At 43.5% G+C, this 19651-nt stretch overlaps 1 protein-coding gene across 4 annotated transcripts in view; it reads left to right on the plus strand.

Moving 5' to 3' along the window:
* Positions 1–18172, plus strand: part of METAP1D (methionyl aminopeptidase type 1D, mitochondrial) — a 49508-nt gene extending 31336 nt beyond the window's left edge. For all 4 annotated transcript variants that reach the window (XM_040604414.1, XM_040604413.1, XM_040604415.1 and 1 more), the window contains 7 exons: positions 2765–2913; positions 3605–3647; positions 7438–7601; positions 16095–16192; positions 16756–16803; positions 17674–17752; positions 17886–18172. In XM_040604414.1, the coding sequence (XP_040460348.1) occupies positions 2765–2913; positions 3605–3647; positions 7438–7601; positions 16095–16192; positions 16756–16803; positions 17674–17752; positions 17886–17964 (660 nt within the window). In that variant the 3' untranslated portion in view covers positions 17965–18172. The remainder of the gene's footprint in view (positions 1–2764; positions 2914–3604; positions 3648–7437; positions 7602–16094; positions 16193–16755; positions 16804–17673; positions 17753–17885) is intronic.
* Positions 18173–19651: the final 1479 nt, after the last annotated feature.

Below are 19651 nucleotides of genomic sequence, written 5' to 3' on the forward strand. Positions count from 1 at the left end.
CTTGGTATTTCATGTAATAGCATACTGGATAGGGTGAAATGGGTTGAGTAGCTATGAGATGCAGAGATAGGTGGGGACTGTAGGTCAATGCCATTGACTTAAAAGGGGAAAAAATTATCAGTTTACCATGCATTTTTCTTTCCTCTATCATTGCACTTTCCCAGAGGTTTAAATTCTGGAGCTGGGGTGGCCAATAACAAAAGTGCCTGAACCTTTAATCTTACATAGGCTCATGTATGTTTAATTCTGTGCAGTTATTTCCCAGTACAGTAAAACTTACTTATGTAAAGTTAAGATCATATACATGTTTCTGAAGGATCAGGGTACAATGTGGGTTTTGAATGAGAGCAGTTTTTCACTTATACTTTTTGGTTGTTATCATGTATAAAATATATATGTATGCAGCATGGTGTAGTTTATGATGCAGTTCATAGTATGTGCCAAATCATACATAATAGCAAAATACATAAAACAAATGCTTTGGAGCAAGGTGTATAAGGTAAGAATTATGTGACCAGGAGCTGTGGTGGCAGGAGGGAGGCGGCAGAGTTGTGGTGCCAAGACCACTGCCCAGGTCAGCTGCAGACAAGTGGTGAGCTCCATTTTACACCATTGAATGTTTGGTCAAGACTCCCCTGACTGGGAGGATGCTGCAAAACCTTCCCTCATTGACAGTGAGCATCTTCGGCTTTCCAGCCTGGTGCTGCACGTGGCCAGTTTATACCCATTTGTTCTTGTGCCAACACCGCTCTTTAATTCAAACGGCTTCCTGCATTCCCTTGAGTCTGTCCCCTTCATGCAGTAATAAAGCTATTACAGCTTTCAGTGCAGCAGACTAAACAAACCAAGCTCTTTTAGGCTGTTCTCATAAGATAAACTCTGCATTCCTATTTTATCTGAAGAGCCCCATCGCTCCACCTGTTCCTATTGTCTTGCTGAACCCACCTTGCACACAGCTGTCCAAGCCAGCTCTCCCTGTGCTTTAGCTATTGATGGTAACATCCCCTAATATAACAAAGGTGCACTACAACGCATGGATGCAGAGAGACGAAGTTGGGGCTGAGCATGGTTTTGATATTACCATTCGCTGCCTGTGAGACTTAAAAATACAATGTGGTACTATATACAATAGCATTTCCTCGGTTTGAGTTAAAGATTTGGGAATGAAGCCACAAATTCTATGATAGGGAAGTATTTTGTTAGATACCATCAGATTGCCCTGTCCCAAATAAGGGATGAGGTGCACAGTATGTGCCTCCCCAACCTTGCCCAGCTAGCAAAAGCTCCTTTAAAAGTAAAGCAGATACTGTTAAAAGCAGAACTTTTCACAGCATGTAAGCCTGTCATGCACAGGGCACGGCTCGAGTGCCCAAAAGCCACAGTGGATTCCTTGAGCAGAGCAGCAGCAGACAGCACCCAATCTGGTACATAGCGGTTCAGTTTGTCTATGGGCTGGAGATGATAAATGGTGAGCGAAGGCAGGAGCAACAAACCTGTATTTATCCAGAACCAATGGCTGCAGTATCCAATACAGACAGCGCACCGGGGCTGCAGCTGCCATCCCAGCGCAGAGGCTGCAAATGACTACTGCAAAGCAGGGGGGTTGCACAGTAACCCCAATTCCTGGTCTTGCATGGGTTCATCACTCCTCATCTGCCCAATCATGGGGTTTTGCTGAACAAGATGCAAATAGACATGGTTTTATCCTCAGCACAGTACACAAGTGCACTCTGCTATTCTCTGTGCGTGCTCAACAAATATTTCAATACATGGATAAGTATGCCTCCTGTGCCATAGCCTACCTATATTACACATGTTACTAAAAAGTCCTCCAAAATCACAGCCACTGTAGTATATATGTACGAAGTATGATTTTCAAAGGCTCAAAGCTCATTCAAATCAAAATCAATTTGCAGAGGAACCCTCAAAGGCACTTCTTCTCAGTGAGGGAGGTTTCCTACCAGATTTCAAATTTCAGTTCTAAGCATTCCAGGGACCAAGTCGATCCAAAAGAAAAGTGAGAAGAATGTTATATTAAGCATGTGCATTTTCCACTCCATGGATACTCAGAAAATGACAGAAAATGGGGGTTTTAAAATGTAAAATCATGATAAAAAGAAGAATCTAGAAAACATGCAAGCATAAAAATTAAGATTTCTGAAAATGATGGATTTGCAGATTCAAGAAGAGCTTGCAGATTCACTGTGATCATCCAGGCTGTGTCCACTTTAAGTAGAATATCCTCAAGAAATTAAGTCAAATATTTAAATCTTTTATAAAATTAAAGAATACTTGGAAAACAATTTCATGAAATGCACAAGTATATTATGATAAATGTACTGGGCAGTTACAAGAATTAAGATCCTTTCTTTTACAAATAAAAGGGAAGGTAATGTGTTTTAAAGGACTGAAAGCATTGAAACCAGACATTTCTATAGCTACTGAAACAAGATGCCATGGAAAATTGGTGTCTTTGAGAAAGCAAATGTGGAAAAAAGAACAGAAAGGAAATAGACAGTATTTTAGGTTTTCTAGGAACCTTTGAGTGCTCGTTTCTACTTCATGCTATATTTAAAACCTTTTTCTTTTTAAAAAAAAAGGTCCAATATATCAATAAAGTGTATCAGACAGTTTAGTGTTTTGTATCAAAGCAGCATATTTGAAACATCCAAGATTTCATTGAAACGCTTGGCTGCAATCACATTCAGTAAATGTGAGAAACTATCTTTGCTTTTTTAACAGGATGTTATGTTTGATATTTTAGGTTGGCATGACAACTGAAGAAATAGATTCTATTGTTCATCATGAAATAATCAGACAGAATGCCTATCCATCACCTCTGGGCTATGGAGGTTTTCCAAAATCTGTTTGTACTTCTGTAAACAACGTGGTATGTCATGGTATTCCTGACAGGTATTTCCCCAGTAATATACATTTTACCACCAGAAATGAAAATGTTAAACTGGAATTAATAAATTATGTTTAATATTGAACATACTTCAGCTTAACTAAATGTTATACGTAAACATATTGCAGATGCATATCATGTTACCACACGATGCTGATGTATGTGAAATAGAAAAAAAATATTATCCTGTTTGTCCATAAACTTAAAAAAAAAAAACATAATGCCTTTCACGTTCATGGGAGGTGGAGGGGGGGACAACACGACAGAACAGTACAGACTGATTTTCTGATATTTTTTTTTTCCTCCAGCAAAATAAGTATAGGTTAAGGAAAAAAATATATTTGAATTTATGTGGGTTGTTGGGTGGGTATTTTTATTTGCAGTACATTCAGCTACTCACAAAGTAAAATATGAACCCTAGTGAGAGAAAAAGAATAAACATAATGGTAGATTTTTCAGATGTTGATATGTTTTTCTTGTAGTTGTTTCTCATTATTTTATATTCAGCTAAACTTGTTCTCTAAGTAGTGAGAGCTGAACATTAAAAATGGTTATTCTGTTTGCCTCTGCCTTCTTCCATCACAAAATATCTACCCCCTGATTTTTTATGTATGTGTCATTAGGTGCTTATTCTTATATTCCCTTTGTTGGAAACTGTCTGTCACTATTATTATTTTTTTTCTGTTTATGTTTCAGTCGACCTCTTCAGGATGGAGATATTATCAACATTGATGTCACGGTGAGTAATTCATATAAAAAATAGTCTTTGATCAACTTTAGAATCACTAGTAGCAACAGGAAGAATAGTGTATTGGAGATGGGGGATGCACAGATGGATGTGCTGTTTACTTCTGAGCCAAGGCACAAGCAGCTGGTTTCCTTTTTTGTTTTTAACTGTGTGTTTATTCCAGCTAGACCCAGGCCTGACTTGAATTTAGGACTGGAATCAGATGCACTGAGATCAATGTTGGCCTAAGTGAAATGTCAACCCAATCCTGCTATGTGTCATGTTTTTGAGAAGGTGTAATTGTTATTGATCCACTGTGTAGTTAATGCAGAGCACCACAGTACTGGGCAGCAGCTGAAGATAGATATGTATGAGATGAGCTAACATGAAGAAAGCCAGCATTTTTCCTTCACTCTGCCAAGATTGATCTTCCTCTTCCTGCTGATTTTGAGTGGGGCCTGACATTATCTTACTCTGTCATTAGAGGCTACATTGGCCTGTGTATGTCAGTCTATTTGGACAGCAACTCTTTTGCTAGCAGTGTTCCCTACATTTATTAAAATCCCCGAAGGTAGTGTTGTATTCCATTTCTGGTATAAAAGCCCTGAACCTTTTGCACAGAAACAGAAATAGTGTGATATAACTGTGACTTAATATTTCCAGAGAATGGTCAATTATAGCTATTTAAATAAACGCTGGCTGGGTTTTCTTAGGAGCAAGATAGTACGGAAACAGGAAACCTCATTCTCGTTTCATTTATGAGGGAAAAAAATTATACATCTCTTGCAGAAGCTTTTTTCTGTTTACTGTGCATGTTTTTATTTCCCCAAAGGGCTGTTTATTTCTAATATGAGCACAGACGTCTTTTGAATCCCACTGTTATTTTGCAGTAATATGTCACATACAAGGGAGTAACATCTCATAAAAACAAGCTTTTTTAATCATTAAAGAAACTCTTGGTAACTTGATACTGTTTTCCATGGGCCCAAATTTCATACTGGCAGAAGCAAAGAAATCTCCAGTAGACCTACCTCTGAGCATCGGATTCAAGCTTTCTAAAATATTTTTTCTATTAAAATTAGAGTCAGTGACCTTTTTCCCATGGTATACTCACGTGTGATCCAGAACTGCATGTGGTTTGGTTTGGCTTTTTAATCTTTCTAAATTCTTCCGCATCTCCATACTTTCTAATTGTAGAATTCTGACTATCAGGTTTACATAGTGCATTCTGTCCTTTTTAAAATTTTGGCCTGTATTTTTACTTTTGTGAGCTGGTGTAGCTTTGCTCATTTTATTAGACTAAATCATTTTGCAGCAACTAAGAATTTAACATGATTTCTTTGTATGTCATTCAGGTTCATTTTTTTTTGTTTTGTTTTATATGTCAGGAAAATAATGATGCCTTCAACTAAAAAAAAGTGTAGATTCCTATCACAGATAGTTTCCGTGGTAAACTAAACGAAACATTTTTATATAGATGTAGTGTGAATATCTTGTCCACACTGCTTTACAAATAATGTCTGACTAAATGTTACTGGTATTTTTTAAGACATTTTAAAATTTGTTTTCTATTTACCCTCATAAAATAAAACAAATCTTGACGTTTCTGTGATTGTGAAGATTCCTGCAAGGGTGGGAATTGCTGATTGTAAGACTTTTTTTATCATTTAAAACTGAACTGTGTTCGATAATTGCTCAGTTCCAAAATAGCTGAGGAAAAAATATTACTTTTCAGCATTACTAACTGATCTTTTAGCTTATTTTTAATGAGTAAAACTGGGACGTTTCACAGTGAACAGAATGAAAGTCAAATTAAATAATGCATAACAAATTATTTTAAATTGTGTACAGGTTCTATAAAATGATTAAATAATATTCTGGTTATTAAGTATAAACACTTCACATGTACAAATTATTTGAAGAAAAAATCCATTTTTGCACAATTAAGATGGTGGAGTTTCATAGATGAAATAAAAATTTTATTGGCTTGAATCACGTAGCCTTTAAAATGTATTTTAGTGTAGAAAAGTAACATTACCCATCACTGAATCCTCAGCGTAGTGCAATTTTCAGCCTGCCATTACCAGGTTAATGTTTCTTACAACTTGGTTCTTTCATTGACTTTTAAGGAATTAGTGTATTACAGTTGCTGTGGTTGTAGTTTATTAACATCAAAAATACGTAATTGCAATTCATGGGCTGCAGTAAATATTATTATTATTTTTAAGCTCTCCTATATTTTAAATCTGTATTTGCTTTTCCAGGATGGTGATATTTAATGCTGGGGTTTTGTGTGTTGTATTTGTTAGAGCCAAAAATTAACTAGTTCAGTTTAAATATGAGCTAGCTAGATTTAAACCTGCCCAATGAGCATTAAATTAAAAAAAAAAAAAAAAAATCTAGTGGCAGCCTGGACTGGCAGGGGAAGGTGTGGAGCAGGGAAGTGCAGCTGCTCTCTGCAGCACAGTTGGGCCCTTGCTGGCACTCACCTTTCCCAAAAGCACCCCTCACTCCTAACTGCCTGCATTTTCTTCACATCTCAGCCTGAACACAAACCTGGCCTTGAGATAAACTGTCTGTAGCCAAATTTGGTTTGGTTGGTTTTTTTCTTGGTTTGTTGTTTTTTTTTTTTTAAGTTTGGAATCAACCAAAAAGAATGTCAGTCTGTCTTTCACAAGTAGCTTGCCAGTGGCAAAAGTTCAGTACTTCGAGCTTGGTGAGTTATTAATCCTAGAAGGATAGTTTGCCCACTGTTCAGGGGAGAAAAAATGTTTTAGAAGATCAAAACTGCACACCATGGTAATTTGTCTTTCCATAGGGAAATTTGGCTTCATCTTACAATTATGTGCCTGCCTGCTGTATTGCAGAGCTGCAAACCCCATTTTAATGGTGCGTTGCTGAGCTCCGTAGTGCATAGCCAGGTTTTCCTGTGCCCAGCAGAGAATTTCTGGAGAGCTGAGGTTTAAAATCTATGAAATGTCAAAAAAAAATCCAAAGCAAAACAGTATGTAATTAATTCAACAGGGTGCTACGTTTTCAGCACATGAAACTTTGCAGTGCCAGAACAGTACATTTATTCTCTTTCAAAATTCATCTCTGGAAATCAGAAGTAAAATCCAATGTTAACACAGCGTTGTTTAAAAATGAGATTAAAGAAAATGTACAACGGCTGGCAGTGGATTTGGCCCATGCTTTCCATGGGGCTCCCTGTGGGTGTTGGTAGCAGGGTGTACCCCTCATCCAGCTGTGCACAGCATCACCTCAAAACCCCAGCAGGGGATGCTGGCTGGGGAGGCATGGGTCTCCCTGCCAGCCACCCACAGGTCTCCCAGTGCCCACAGCCAGCACTGGGGTAACACCCTTCCCATGTGGGATGCAAGCCAGTCCCTGGCCCAGGGGCATGTGGCCAGGTGGGTGGGCACCTGACAAGCCCCCCAAGGCCCCCTCCAGCACATGCACGGCCCCCATCCATCTTCTCGCATACAGCCCAGTTAGCCTTACGTCCTGTAGCTGAGTGATGTCATCGTCTGGTGCACTGCTGGGCAGTGATGCACAACTTTTGCTTTTCTTGAAATTTTAATTGGCAGCCCTTACGCACCTTGCAATCTTTCAAGCTTTTTGTCTTTTTTTCCCCCTCTGCAATGTTTTGCTTTTCTGGTTTCATACTCACAAATACAGCTCACCCATGGTCTATGTGTTGGAATACATAGCTTGTTCCTAGCAAGAATGGATTTAATTAAGGTGGCTATCTGTTTCTGGATGCAAAACAAGAAAATGTCTTTACATTTCTGCATATGTTTAGGTGTATTACAATGGCTACCATGGTGACACTTCTGAAACCTTTTTGGTGGGCAATGTGGATAAATCTGGTGAAAAGTTAGTGGAGGTTGCCAGGAAATGTAGAGATGAAGCAATTGCAGCTTGCAGACCAGGGGCTCCCTTCTCTGTAATTGGAAACACAATCAGGTAAGCCTTATATTGACAAGTAAAGGGAGGGCTGGCAAATGGGACAAAGGTTATTGATGGTTTGGTATAAAGCTGATGACATGTTTTATGATTCAAAACCATCATTTCCGTCTGATATCAGTATGTGAACTGCCAAGCTATAATGTTGTTCCTTGAGTAAGAGATTTTTTTTTTTAAAGTGAATTACCCTAGGGTCAGCAAAGATAACTGTAGAAAGAGTCAAAGATATTCATAAGGTAGATTTAAATTAACAGATATAATTTGCAGTGAGTTAAGTCTCTTTGTTTAAAAAGTACAAAAATATTTAACTCGAGAGCTCCTGATATCACAAAAGGCAGTGCATGCTAACGTCACAGGAGAGAAAGAGCTCACATTGAGAGATTTTTTTTCCCTATTTTGCATCTCTTCTAGCCTTCACATAAATGCAATCATGACTCTTCTGCTGCTGTCAATTTTGAATAAAAATACAGCTTAGTTTTTTGAAGGTACCTATGGATTATTTTAAAATGTTTGCCAAAAAATAAATAGACATATATCATATACATTTCATTAAGCAATACTTCTCTGGACTGTTAATGGTCCCAACATGCTATTGAATACATTCCGATTACAAAGGCTTAGTCACCTTGAAAGGATGCTGCTTTTTTTTTCTTTGTAAATCTTCAAATACTTTAAGGAAAAAAGCGAACGGCAAAATATCAGTTAGATGTATTTATAGCTTTAAAAATATTGTAACAGAGCTTGAATCAAACTTTAGTAAAACCTCTTTGGGTTATATCTGAGAAGCTTTTATTGAAGACTTTGTATAAAATTGTGTTTTTGACAGTTTTAAATTATAGGCTAACTAGCCTGGAGAAAAAGGATAGTGTCTTTCTGTTCTTTCATAGGAAATGTTGAATCAGACCCCTACTGGGAAAAGAAATTTAATGCATATCTCACTATCTTACTGTCCATGAATATAATAGAAGTGAATTCAAAATGTAGTTTTATTTTTGCAAATGGGATGAGTCGATAGATGCACCTCATATTTTTGAACACCTAGGGTTCAACAAATTTACTGGTGGTGCTCTTGCATTTTAACAAAATTTATTCTTGAGTAGAAGGGGGCACAGAACACTGGATTCTTATTCAAGCATTCTATCGAGCTCTGCATTCATGGCTGTGTCTAAAGGGCATGTCAGCCTTTGATTCTCTCTGAGAGGTAATTATCCTTTTCCTGTCACGGAACAATAAATGATAGCTAACTACAGAGGCACATTTGCAGTAGTCACATTCATCAACTGCAGAAAAAAAATTCAATTTAATTGTGCAACACAGCTGCACATAGGCTTTTTGAGCATTTCTGTTGTTCTCCCTGTCTTGCTATTCCTCCCTCCAGATCTATTTTTTAAACTTTTTTTCTGGTTATTTTTTTCCCCCTTTTTGTCTCTTCTTCCATTTTTACTCTCTGTACTTTCTTGTTAAAGTAATTTTCCTTTGTGGCTCTCATTCTTTTTTCCCCATTGAAGGCTATGAATGTAGAAAATTATCACAATTACTCATATAATTGAGCCTCTTTGTAGCAAGTGCAACTCCAGTAGCCTTTCTCCATCATGAAAATGGTTTCATTATAGGGTTTTTCATATTCTCTGACACCATCTACACAGAGGAACAGGCGTGCAGATGAGATGTACTAGGAACAGGGTAGATCAGTAAGGTCACAGTAGGAATAATTAGCTCTGCTATGGAAAGAGCATCTAGGCCTTTTACTGCTACATAAATGTACTGTCCGTGGCTTTTAGTCACAAAAAAACTTACTAACAAATGGAGCTCCCGCCTACTACTTTGAAAAAAAGATTTGTATCAACACTACAATTTTCCATCATTAAGACTAATAACACAGAGCCTAGTATACATCAAGGGGAATAAAAAGAAAAATCTCACATTCAAGTGGCGGCTGGGTGCTGACCTTTGTTCCCTTTTTTTGTGTTCAACTTAACTCTTTACAAAAAAGAGCCACACGCCACACCAACATGCAGGTGAACTCCAGCTAGTGCTAGTAAAGCATGGCATTCAATTGGAAAATCTGATAAATCTTCATGCAGGATAATGCATTTCATTACAGATTCACTACATTAATTCTAGCTGTATTAAAAAAAAAAAAAAGGAAGAAGAAGAAGAAAAAGAACAGAACTGAATGTGACATTGGATTTTTGCTGTGTTGGTATGGAGGTCGGTTTACTTGCAAAGTGTAAATATATAGTCAGCGCCCCCTTTGAAAAGCAGATTAATCAAAGCTAGTAGCTGTTCAAAACTACATATGAAATAGCAGGTCATTAACTTTATTTCCCAAGATTTTATTGTGTTGATGATTTAAATGTGCTGATTTGTTTACAACTACTTTAACACTGCCTCTGGTAAAAGATTGCCTTGGTTTGGTGAAGCTGTGTTTTCTGGTTATTTGACATTCAACGTTTACATGCAGACAGACATATATAATATACACATACATCAAAATCTTAAGTTTTGGAGAAGTTAGATACCATAAATACCTGAGAACAAGCACCTACAAACTGAAAACATTTAGGCTTATCAGGATGGAAGTGTGTCTAGGTTTCCTTCATCAGTATTTCTATAAAGGTGTTCAAGTGATATGCGGAACGTATCTTACAAATAATCAGAATATTTCCTTTCTACAATAGCTGTGGGAATAGTTATATTGCAGAGGTAAGTTTGCATTCAGCGTTCTAACATAGTCTTTGTTATGGAAGCTCGGTAGCTGACACTGAATATTTCACGGATATCAGTTCCTTCTCCCATCAGCTACAAGTTGCAAATAAAAGATTGCATGGATTCCTGAATTACTTGGCGTAGGAAAATTTGAGTCTTCGCTAACCTGTTCTTATTGGAGGTGGTAGCAAAACAGTTGGTCAGCTCCACTGGAAACAGGATTGGGCCCTATGCTGCATTTTCTTCCACCACTTCTGACATTTCTTTCAGACAGAAACAAACCTAATTTGGAATCTGTTTTTTAGACAGTGAGTTTAGGTACATGAAAGTGTTGTGAGTGTAGAGATCTAAAAAATATAAACATTATATTGTTAAATAAACCAATTTCCAGCTCCTAGGTAAAAATAGTAGTGATGAAAGTATTAATAAATTGCTTAAAATGTTTAACTCATAAGTATATGTTTTGATATTAATTTAGAACAATATAAAGCAGATTTTTTAAAAAAATCTGTTTCTATCAGATTATGCACATTTAAACAATAAGTGGCTCAGGCAAAATAAGTCATTTTAATGTCATCTGTGATAGATTTTCCTTGACAGCTACTGTAAATTACAATTACACTGCTTCTCTCTGCACTTGAAAGTAAGCATTGCAATAAATTATCTTTTATTTCAATCCATCATGTCTGCTTTCAGAAACAGAGAACCTCAAATAAAAGTTCAGCACTATTGTAAGAAAAATACAGTAATTTGTGTTCCAGTTTGAAACTAAAATGTACCTTTCTTTCAAAAAACAATTGTTGGCTTTCAAAAATATTACTAATTATACTTCAACATGTATTGTCATTATAGGGAATCCCTGAACTTGTGCATTCCCTCAGTCTAGGATTACTATTGAGAGAAAAATACTTCTCATATTTTCCCAGTAGAATTTTGTAGTTTCTCGAATTAGATAATATGGTACTATTCAAAATTGGTATTTTTATCACAGCAAATCTAGTTTAGGCTGATGCGGTTTTCAGTAATTTTTTTTTAAAAGCAAATATGCCACTCAGTGGTCATTTTGCTAACAATAGATCTAAGAAAAACATTATTACTTCCAATAAAAAAAAAAAAAAAATCAGATCCCTAAGTAAGAAAACAATTATCGTAAGTCTGTTATCTCTTTCAGTGTTTCCCAAGCGTGTTCACTGCCCAGAAGTGTATGACAGATTTATTTAGCAACTTCAGCCATTCATGCTAAGCTGCTCTGATAAAGTTTCATCCCTGGGGAGAGAAGCTGGTGCTGTGGGAGAAGCGTCCCTAGCTGGGAATCAGTTCACTGGGATGTTCAGCCTGGGTAGCAAAGCAGTCTGTGCCATCTTGTCTGATCAGCCAAACTCTTCCCTTGTGCCACCAGAGCAGAGAGCCCAGAGAAGCAGTTGCTATCAATGTTGAAAATGGAATTTGTTTCACTTTGTTTCTTCAGTGAGGTCTTAGGATACTGGGCCAGACCTGCCCTGAGAAAAAAGTGACAAAATTTGGTAAAAAGAAAAGAAAATGCAGGTCTGGGGAGTCGTGTGTCATCCCCACTCCACCCCCCCAAAAAAAAAGGGTGAGTTCCAGCCCTAAGACTGAATGGATGTTTTTTCCTCTGGAGCTGGGATGCCTGTTATCCCATAGATGCTCCTAGAGTCTGTCAGCAGAGGGCCAGCCCCCTAAGGAAATTCTTTCAACCTGCTTTTCAGCTTCTTAGCAGGAGGGATTCGTCATCCAAGAGCTCCCTTCAGGGGAGACTCTAGAGTATCGGAGAGAACTTTGTAGAGAGTTGGTCCTGCCTGTTGCTGCTTTGTGGCAATTTCCCTGTCGGGCTGCTGGCAGGATAGCAGTGCCTGTCTCCGTGCTCATCTCTCCGTTTGGAGAATTAGCTGTTGTCTGGCAACATGGGAAGAGGATGCTCAGGAGGAAACTGACACCCAGCTGTCCTGTCTGTCCACTCTCAGAAGCATGATACCGCCATACAAGAGACTCCACCTATGGGTTTAGGGTTTATGGACAGCCTGGCCCTCAGTGATGTTCCTTTACCAGCTTGGCCGCTACTGGTAGTGCCAGACACTTTGCCTGGCTTTGTCATCAGCAAAAGAGGAACAACACTGCAGGTACTCTTGACTCTGCAACCACTGGGCTGGAACACATGGCAGCAAAATGTAAAATCGAGTACTGGGCTCATTAAGTGATTATGCTTTTAATCCTGCCCAATTCACCTCTGCCCAAGCATGCAACACAGCTCAAAGAACAAAATGTGTGATGATAAATGTTGTCAATGGTTATTTTTAACAGTGATTATTCTGAAAACCCTTTGGGGTTTTTTAGCTTGATGCTGTCGCTGCGGTGTGACTCTGCTGCCCCAGCCTTTGCTCTGGAAGTGATTTGGCTGGGGCACACGCCGTGGCTGAGGGGAACTGGCAGCCTGGCCCAGCCACCCAGCTGTGCAGCTCTCCTTTCCCACAGCAGATGCCAGACAGCCCAGCTCAGCCATGCCACCTCCTCGCAGTCAGGACTCCAGCTGCCTGACCCTACCTGCGCTGCCTGTCTGCAAGGAGCAGTGCATGGAGCTGGGGCTGCAGTCTTGTGATGTTGCCTTCCAGGGAAAGCTGGAAAGGCCGGCCACTGCTGACAGGTCCTGAGCCAGGCATTGAGCAAGACCAAAATGTTGAGCTGTTCTCAGCAGCAAATGGCAAACTGGTGTAAAAATGCTCCACTCCTGGGCATCCTGATTTTTAAATCAAATTCCACAGCCTGGGAATCCCAGAGGGTGGAGAGGCTTACCAAGATCAACAGTTCATCATCAACACTCTTCTGAGAGCTGTTTCAGAGTCCTCCCTGCCAGCGTTTACAGCCAACAAGTACATTTACAGGATTGCATGTGCAAGTTGTAGCTGGGGTTAGTAGCTTTGGGTTTTTATGAAAGCTGGGTGTTTTACTGTAACTCCACAAGGATGTAAGAGCTCACTAGGATTTTTTTTAAGTACTCCAAAGTAAAGCTAGTAGTTGTGGAGTGAAATTCCCCATAAGGTGCTCCCAAAGCACATGCAAATACCGAAAAGAGATTGAATGTGGCTGAGTTTCATACCTGCAGCTTATTTTCTCCACAGGTTTTCTATGTGTCACTTCAGGTTCATTGACCATATTACATTTCATGTAAAGAATACCCAAGCTCTGTCTGTAGACATTATTAAGCGGGAATTAAGCGGGAAGGAGGAGGGCACGAGTTTCTGTCAGTGCAAATGTCAAAGCCTTGTGAGCTCCAAGATCCCCTATTTTGATCACAGACAGTAACTGCAGAAGCACTGACGCCAACAGAGTGGTTTTCAAGCTGTTTGGCAAGAAAGTGGCAGAATTCACCACTGAAATGCACGAGAAGCACTTCTTTCACCACGTGAGGATGGGATACTGCCTTAACACTGCCTTCTGTGTGTCCCGGTGCTCACGTGCCCGGTGCCCAGCCAGCAGCTGCTGCTGCTACTGCCACCCTCCTCGGCAAGAGCTTCCCCGGCCCGCAGGAAGGTGTGTAGCCATGGCACTTGGAAGAACAGCTGTCCAGAAAAAGCTTTCTGTCTTGCTATAGAATAATACAAAACATCTGAAAAAATGATCATGCTTTTTCAGTGGCCAGGGATGCTGCGTAAGGACATCAGCAAAGCTGTGTAGTTAGTGGAATTGTTTATGCTTTTGCAAAAAGATGCAAAAGAAGGTGAAAGAAAAGCTTATCACATGTTGCATGGACAGCTTCTCCCATCTCTTTTCAGAGCATCGCTTCACCTGTATGGGAATCATCTTATTGCTCTGGGCTTGGTCACCAGCGACCTTCTGTTTCATTTTGTGTATGTTTCGGAGTAGTCTGGCTAACTCATCTCTGTTCCCCATGCTTCTTCCTTGGCCTTCAGCATCGTTACAGCTAGCAGTCCGTCTCTGACACAGACGTGGGTAGTGTAATAGAAAGGCAGGGGAGAAAGTTTTTTCCAAAAGTCTTTTCCATCTCTAGTAGGATTTTTCACTGTGTAAACCTTCATACTTTTTTCCCACATAAATGATGTATAAAATAAAAACCTGGACTTTGAACGCAACCAAATGAAGCCCAACTTCTAGCCTTATTGGTAACCCTCTTTGCCGGTACTTAGGTTTTGGGGAGCAGCTGAACTTGAAATTTCCATTTTTCTCCAGAGTTAATGAAAGAAATGGGATGAGTCCTCGCATCAGGGCAATGGGTAGGTAAAAGCTAGTATACAAATTCTGCTAAAACGTGCTCTTAAGGTCTGAACACTTCAGCATTATTAACTGTTGGCCTGACTCTCTCTCATTGCCATTTTGCTGTGGTGGAGCATCATGTCCCTCAATTGCAGTGGCATTAAATTCTGGGACAGTGACCCACAGGCACCGGAGCCAGCACTGCAGAGTTTGTGAAGCCTGATGTGCAAAGGGATTGACTCCTACAGCAAGCTGAGGCCACTTTACACCTGAATAAGAGCCTCCCCGTGGGGTTTAACATGCTTTAATTTCTGTGAGAGCTTACACCTTTATTTGAGTTTCTTAACTTTTCTACTTTTTCACCTGTAGTCAGACTCGGAGAAAGCATTTGTTAAGGTGTAAATATAGTCAAACCTGAAGTTTTTAAGAGCCTACCTTGTTTTAAAACAACCAAATGAAGCTTTTAATGTTGTAGACGAAATCTTTTCACGCTAAGTGCCTGCCTGTCTTACTCCTGTTTGATTTTATAAATAGTTTTGGGGTGATATTTAGGAACTGCAGTTGCTTCCTTGTCACTTCTACTACACCTTCAGGTCCCCCCAAATCCCCACACCTTTCTGTTTTGGATCTGGGCAGCCCCCCCTGGCTGAGCTGCCTCAAGTCACCCCCTTCACTGCTGCCTCCACCACTACTTGAGTAAGGGCAGAGCCCAAGAGTGAAACCTGCAGGCGTGGGGTGGCCCAGCAGCCACAGGACACCCCACATATCTCCAGTCCTCCAGTTTTTAGGGATCAGGATAGGAATTTGCTTTCCCAGCATGGGTAGGGATTGGTGCCTGGCTGTGTTCCTGCAGGCAGCTCTGAGACACTCCTGCCTGAGGCAGACCATGAAGGACAGGACAGATCTTCCAGGCAGAACTGAAACGCCGTAGTTGTTTTTGCTGGTGTAGCGATGGGTTCATTAGAAATACATTGTTAATTAGCGTGAACAGATTTGCTAGTGTTTCAATACATTTTGGTACTGAATGTTTGCAGTATTCCAAAAGGGAAGCAGCAGGGCTCTTAACTCTCCCGGTGGGTAGCAGGACCCTTTTCTGCAGAAAATCCAGTGGAGGCAGTGGGTGCGCAGCCCAGCACGGGCTCTGTGCCTGGGGGGGCTCACCAGGGGCTGCGGTTTGGGGGTGCTGGGGCCTCGGCTGCGCGGCTGGGCTGCTGTTCAGCTGTCCCATGGCAAAAAGAGTTCCCGGTGTGCTTGTGAGAAAGGTTACTCGCCATCAGACAGGGAGACAACACTTAGATGGCAGGGCTGGCACACGAGCTACCGGCTAATGCTGGCGGCCGTGTTAACTCTGAAACCTAACGGCGGCTCCCCAGTGCTAGCTTCCCCCCTGTCCTTCAGAGTGGCTGCGAAGCACTGACCCGGCGCTGGGGCGGAGGTGAGGATGTGGAGCTGGGTGGTGGAGCCGGGTGGTGCCGCCCGGACCAGCGCAGCGGCCGGGGCCGGCTCGCAGGGGCGGTCAGGACGTGCTCCCTCACGGTGTCCCCTTTGCCCCCGCAGCTCCGTGGCGCGGTGGGGCGGCTTCCAGGTCTGCCCCTCCTTCATCGGCCACGGCATCGGGTCGTACTTCCACGGGCACCCCGAGGTGTGGCACCACGGTAAGGGGCCCCGCGGGGAGGCCGCCTCCCCCCGCGCTGGCGCTGAAATGACGGGGGGGGAGGGCGGTGAAACGAGCAGAGCCACCCCGGCCCCGCACGCTGCCGGGCCCGCCGGGGGTACCGGGGGCTCTCCGCGCCGGGCAACTCGTCGTCTGAGGGTCGCGCAGGTATTTTTGAGGACAAATCGCCCGTTTAACGGAGCCGTCGGGGCAGCTGGGCCCCGCGGGCCGCCTCCGCGACCCCGCTGCGGGCGGCAGCCGCCGCCTCCCCGCACGCCCCCACCCCCGCACCCCACCGCGCCCGAACCGCGCCGGCGAAGTTTGTCACGGGGCAAAGAAAAACCTCGGCTGAAACGGTGCAGCCGCCGGAGCCGGCCTGGACGGGGCCGCCGTCGGGGCGGCCGGGGCGGGATGGCTCTCGGCGGGCGCCGCGCTCCGTGCGCCGTACCTGCCAGCCCAAACGGGGCTTAAACCGAGCGCTGGTTGCGCTTACTGAAAAAAGGGAAGAAAAGAAAAAAAAAAAAAAACCACCACCCATAACGGCCTTTTTATTTTCTTTTGTAGCCAATGACAGTGATTTGTTAATGGAAGAGGGAATGGCGTTCACAATAGGTTAGTAACTCTCTGCTATGGTTTTCTTTAAAAAAGCACACACAGAGCAGCCCACATCCGTACCATTTCTTTATTGGGATATAAAAATATCCATGCAGACAGGGGGGGATGTCGGCGACACTGACCGCTTAGGAAGCAGATTAAAACACCATTTAAAAAAATGCATTAAGGAACGAATTTGAGGAAATAGCTTCCAAATGAGAAGATTTAGAAAAGGAAGTGTTTATTATAAACCTTGCTAAATGACATATTTGACGCCTGGTTTTGGCCAGGCGGAGACCCTGCCGGCATCCTTGGGCTGTGGAGGATGAGAAGGGTGAGACTGCGTGTCCCCGATGCCGTGGCTTGCCGGCGGGCAGCCCGGTGGCTCAGTCACTCGCTGCCGGCCAAAGCCGCTGCCCGGGCCCGGGGCTCTGGCCCCGCGGACGGGGCGCGCTAAATACCAGCCGTGAGGAAAAGCCCTCTTGCTCCCTGTGCGGCTAAATGGCGCGGCAATTAGAGGGAAATAAGAAAATTTATGTTTTGCTGTTTTAATGAACATTTTAAGCCTGTTTAAAAAATTCAAATATTTAAAACTATCTGCTGTTTGTAAGTGTGGTTGGCGCTTTGGTTATTATCCACGGGGTCTTAATTAAAGCTTGATTAAAATTCCCCGCTTTTACAAAAGAGGAATGGGCAACTTCCTACCTTGGTATTTTGTCTTCCTCTTTAGTTCACATTTTAGTGTTGCCGGAAAGTGCCGGTCCAGGGAAGACAGGACCTGTGCGGGAGGGGGGTTGCATGGTGGGACACCCCCCATGTCTTGCTTGCTTCACAGTCCGCACACAAGTGTGACTAACTTTGGAATACTTTTTGTTTTCCTTGCTGCAGAGCCAATAATAATGGAAGGATCCCCCGAATTTAAGATTCTGAAGGATAAATGGACTGCAGTTTCCGTAGACAATAAAAGGTGCCTTATATTATTTTTTGGTCTTTCCTAAGCTGTAGAACTGATTGCTGACAGCTGGGGGAAAAAAACAGGTGAGTTTTACAGGCATGGTGGACCCGTTTGCCCCCTAATAACTGCTAAATGTGCCTTTCAGATCAGCGCAGTTTGAACATACCATTGTGATTACTTCAGAGGGAGCAGAAATCCTCTCTAAACTGTTTGAAGAAGCCTAAATGTGGAGCAAGGAGTGGAGGAACTCGCTGTACTTCTGGGATTTCCAGTTTCACTCAGGACAGAGGAGTTTTCTGTAATTTCTGTGGGGAATGGGTGCTGCCTAAGTCCACTGCAGGGGACGGAAAAAGCAACTTGGGGGGGCGGCTTTCTGTGTGTTACCTAGTTAGTATTTAATAAAAGTCTGTTGGCTTGTTTGTGACCCTGGAAGCAGCCATGCACAGCCTGTAAGTGCAAAGGGTTTGGGTTATTTAGGGTGAGGGGCAGAAAGCAGGTCCCCTCTCTTCCACTATATGGGACAAACACGTATCAGATGACACAGTCTCTGTGCAGCTGAGAGGACAGAGGAACATAGTATTTTCCCTTTATAGCTGAGCTATGGAGTCAATTTGTCTTCACTGCAATTAGCACAGTGCTGTTTCCCAGGCTGTAACTTAACAGGATGGAAAAAAGTTTCCCGAGGGTGGCAGGCAGAGGCAGCAGCCTCTTCCCCCGCAGCCTTCCCAGCAGCAGTCCCCCCTTTCCTGCCTCAGCTAATTCCTCATAGCACAGCACAAAAAGTGATTAAAAATGAAATGGGAAGCGCGCTTCTCTGGAGATCAATAATTGCCCTGCTTGAAGAATTAGTCGTTTTGGAGTAATCACTGCTCTGCGGTGCCCACGTTAGTTAAGGGAGAGGCACTCCACGGTTTAAGCGATTAAGGGAAGCAGAGAGGTTTGCGGTCTGGAGGATGAGCCCCGGCTCCTGCCCAGAGCGTGGAGCTGGGGGTCCTCGGAAGCTGGGGGTCCTGCTCAGCCCCGTGCTCGCTGTGGTCCCGTCACGGGCCTCCCGGGGGGCGGGTGTGTGGGGGGGTGTTGATTTGCAATTAGCAGGTGGCTGAGCGCCCCGTCGGGCTGGACGGGTCTGGCCTTGGCTACCGGAGCAGGAGCCGGTCCTACGAAATGCGGGGTAGCCTTGGAGATAAGCAGTGCCATCCAGAAGCGCCACAGACCGGCAGCAGCAGCGGTGCGGGTTTGGTGCAAATAACTTGCCCTTAACCGCAGGGCGGTGCGGTCCCATGCCCGGGGCTGGCGGCTGCACGCGCAGGCGACCAGGGCTGCTCAGCACCAGCTCCCTCCGTGGTTCAGGGCAGAAGCAAGCCGCTTTCTTACAGCTTTATGCTGCTGTTTGTTTCCACTCGAGCCCAGCGAGCTGTCAGCTCGAGCAGTTTCTACCAGCATCTTTCCAAAAAGCGGGGACCCCCCCTCAGAACACGGCTACCGCCGCGGGGCAGCTGCTCAGCCCCATCCTGCTCCAGAGGAGCTGGGAAGGCCCGAAAACCTGTAAAAACAAACGATGCAGCCAACAAGTTGACAAATCCCCGGGGATAGCAGCGCGCCGCGGCCGCGGGAGCCGGGGCCAGCCAGCACCGCGCGGGGGTGCGGGCCGAGACCCCCGCCGCCAGGTCACGCTGCCCCTCCGAGGGGCGCGGGGTGTCCCGCACGTCCCGGGGGCTTTGGCCGCGCCGGGAGCCCCTGGGGGGTCCGGCAGGCGCTGGGCTTCTCCCCGTCCCCTGCCCCTCACCGCGGCGTGGAGCGGGGCAGCCGCGAGCAGGGACCCCCCGCAGCCCGGCAGAAAAGGGGTGCTGGCAGCTCCCGGCGGCCGCTGTTTGCTCCGGGGTCCCCCCTGTAACTCCGAGGGGGCTGCGG

This window comes from Falco naumanni, chromosome 8 (assembly GCF_017639655.2).
Source record: "Falco naumanni isolate bFalNau1 chromosome 8, bFalNau1.pat, whole genome shotgun sequence".
Classification (NCBI taxonomy): Eukaryota; Metazoa; Chordata; class Aves; order Falconiformes; family Falconidae; genus Falco; species Falco naumanni.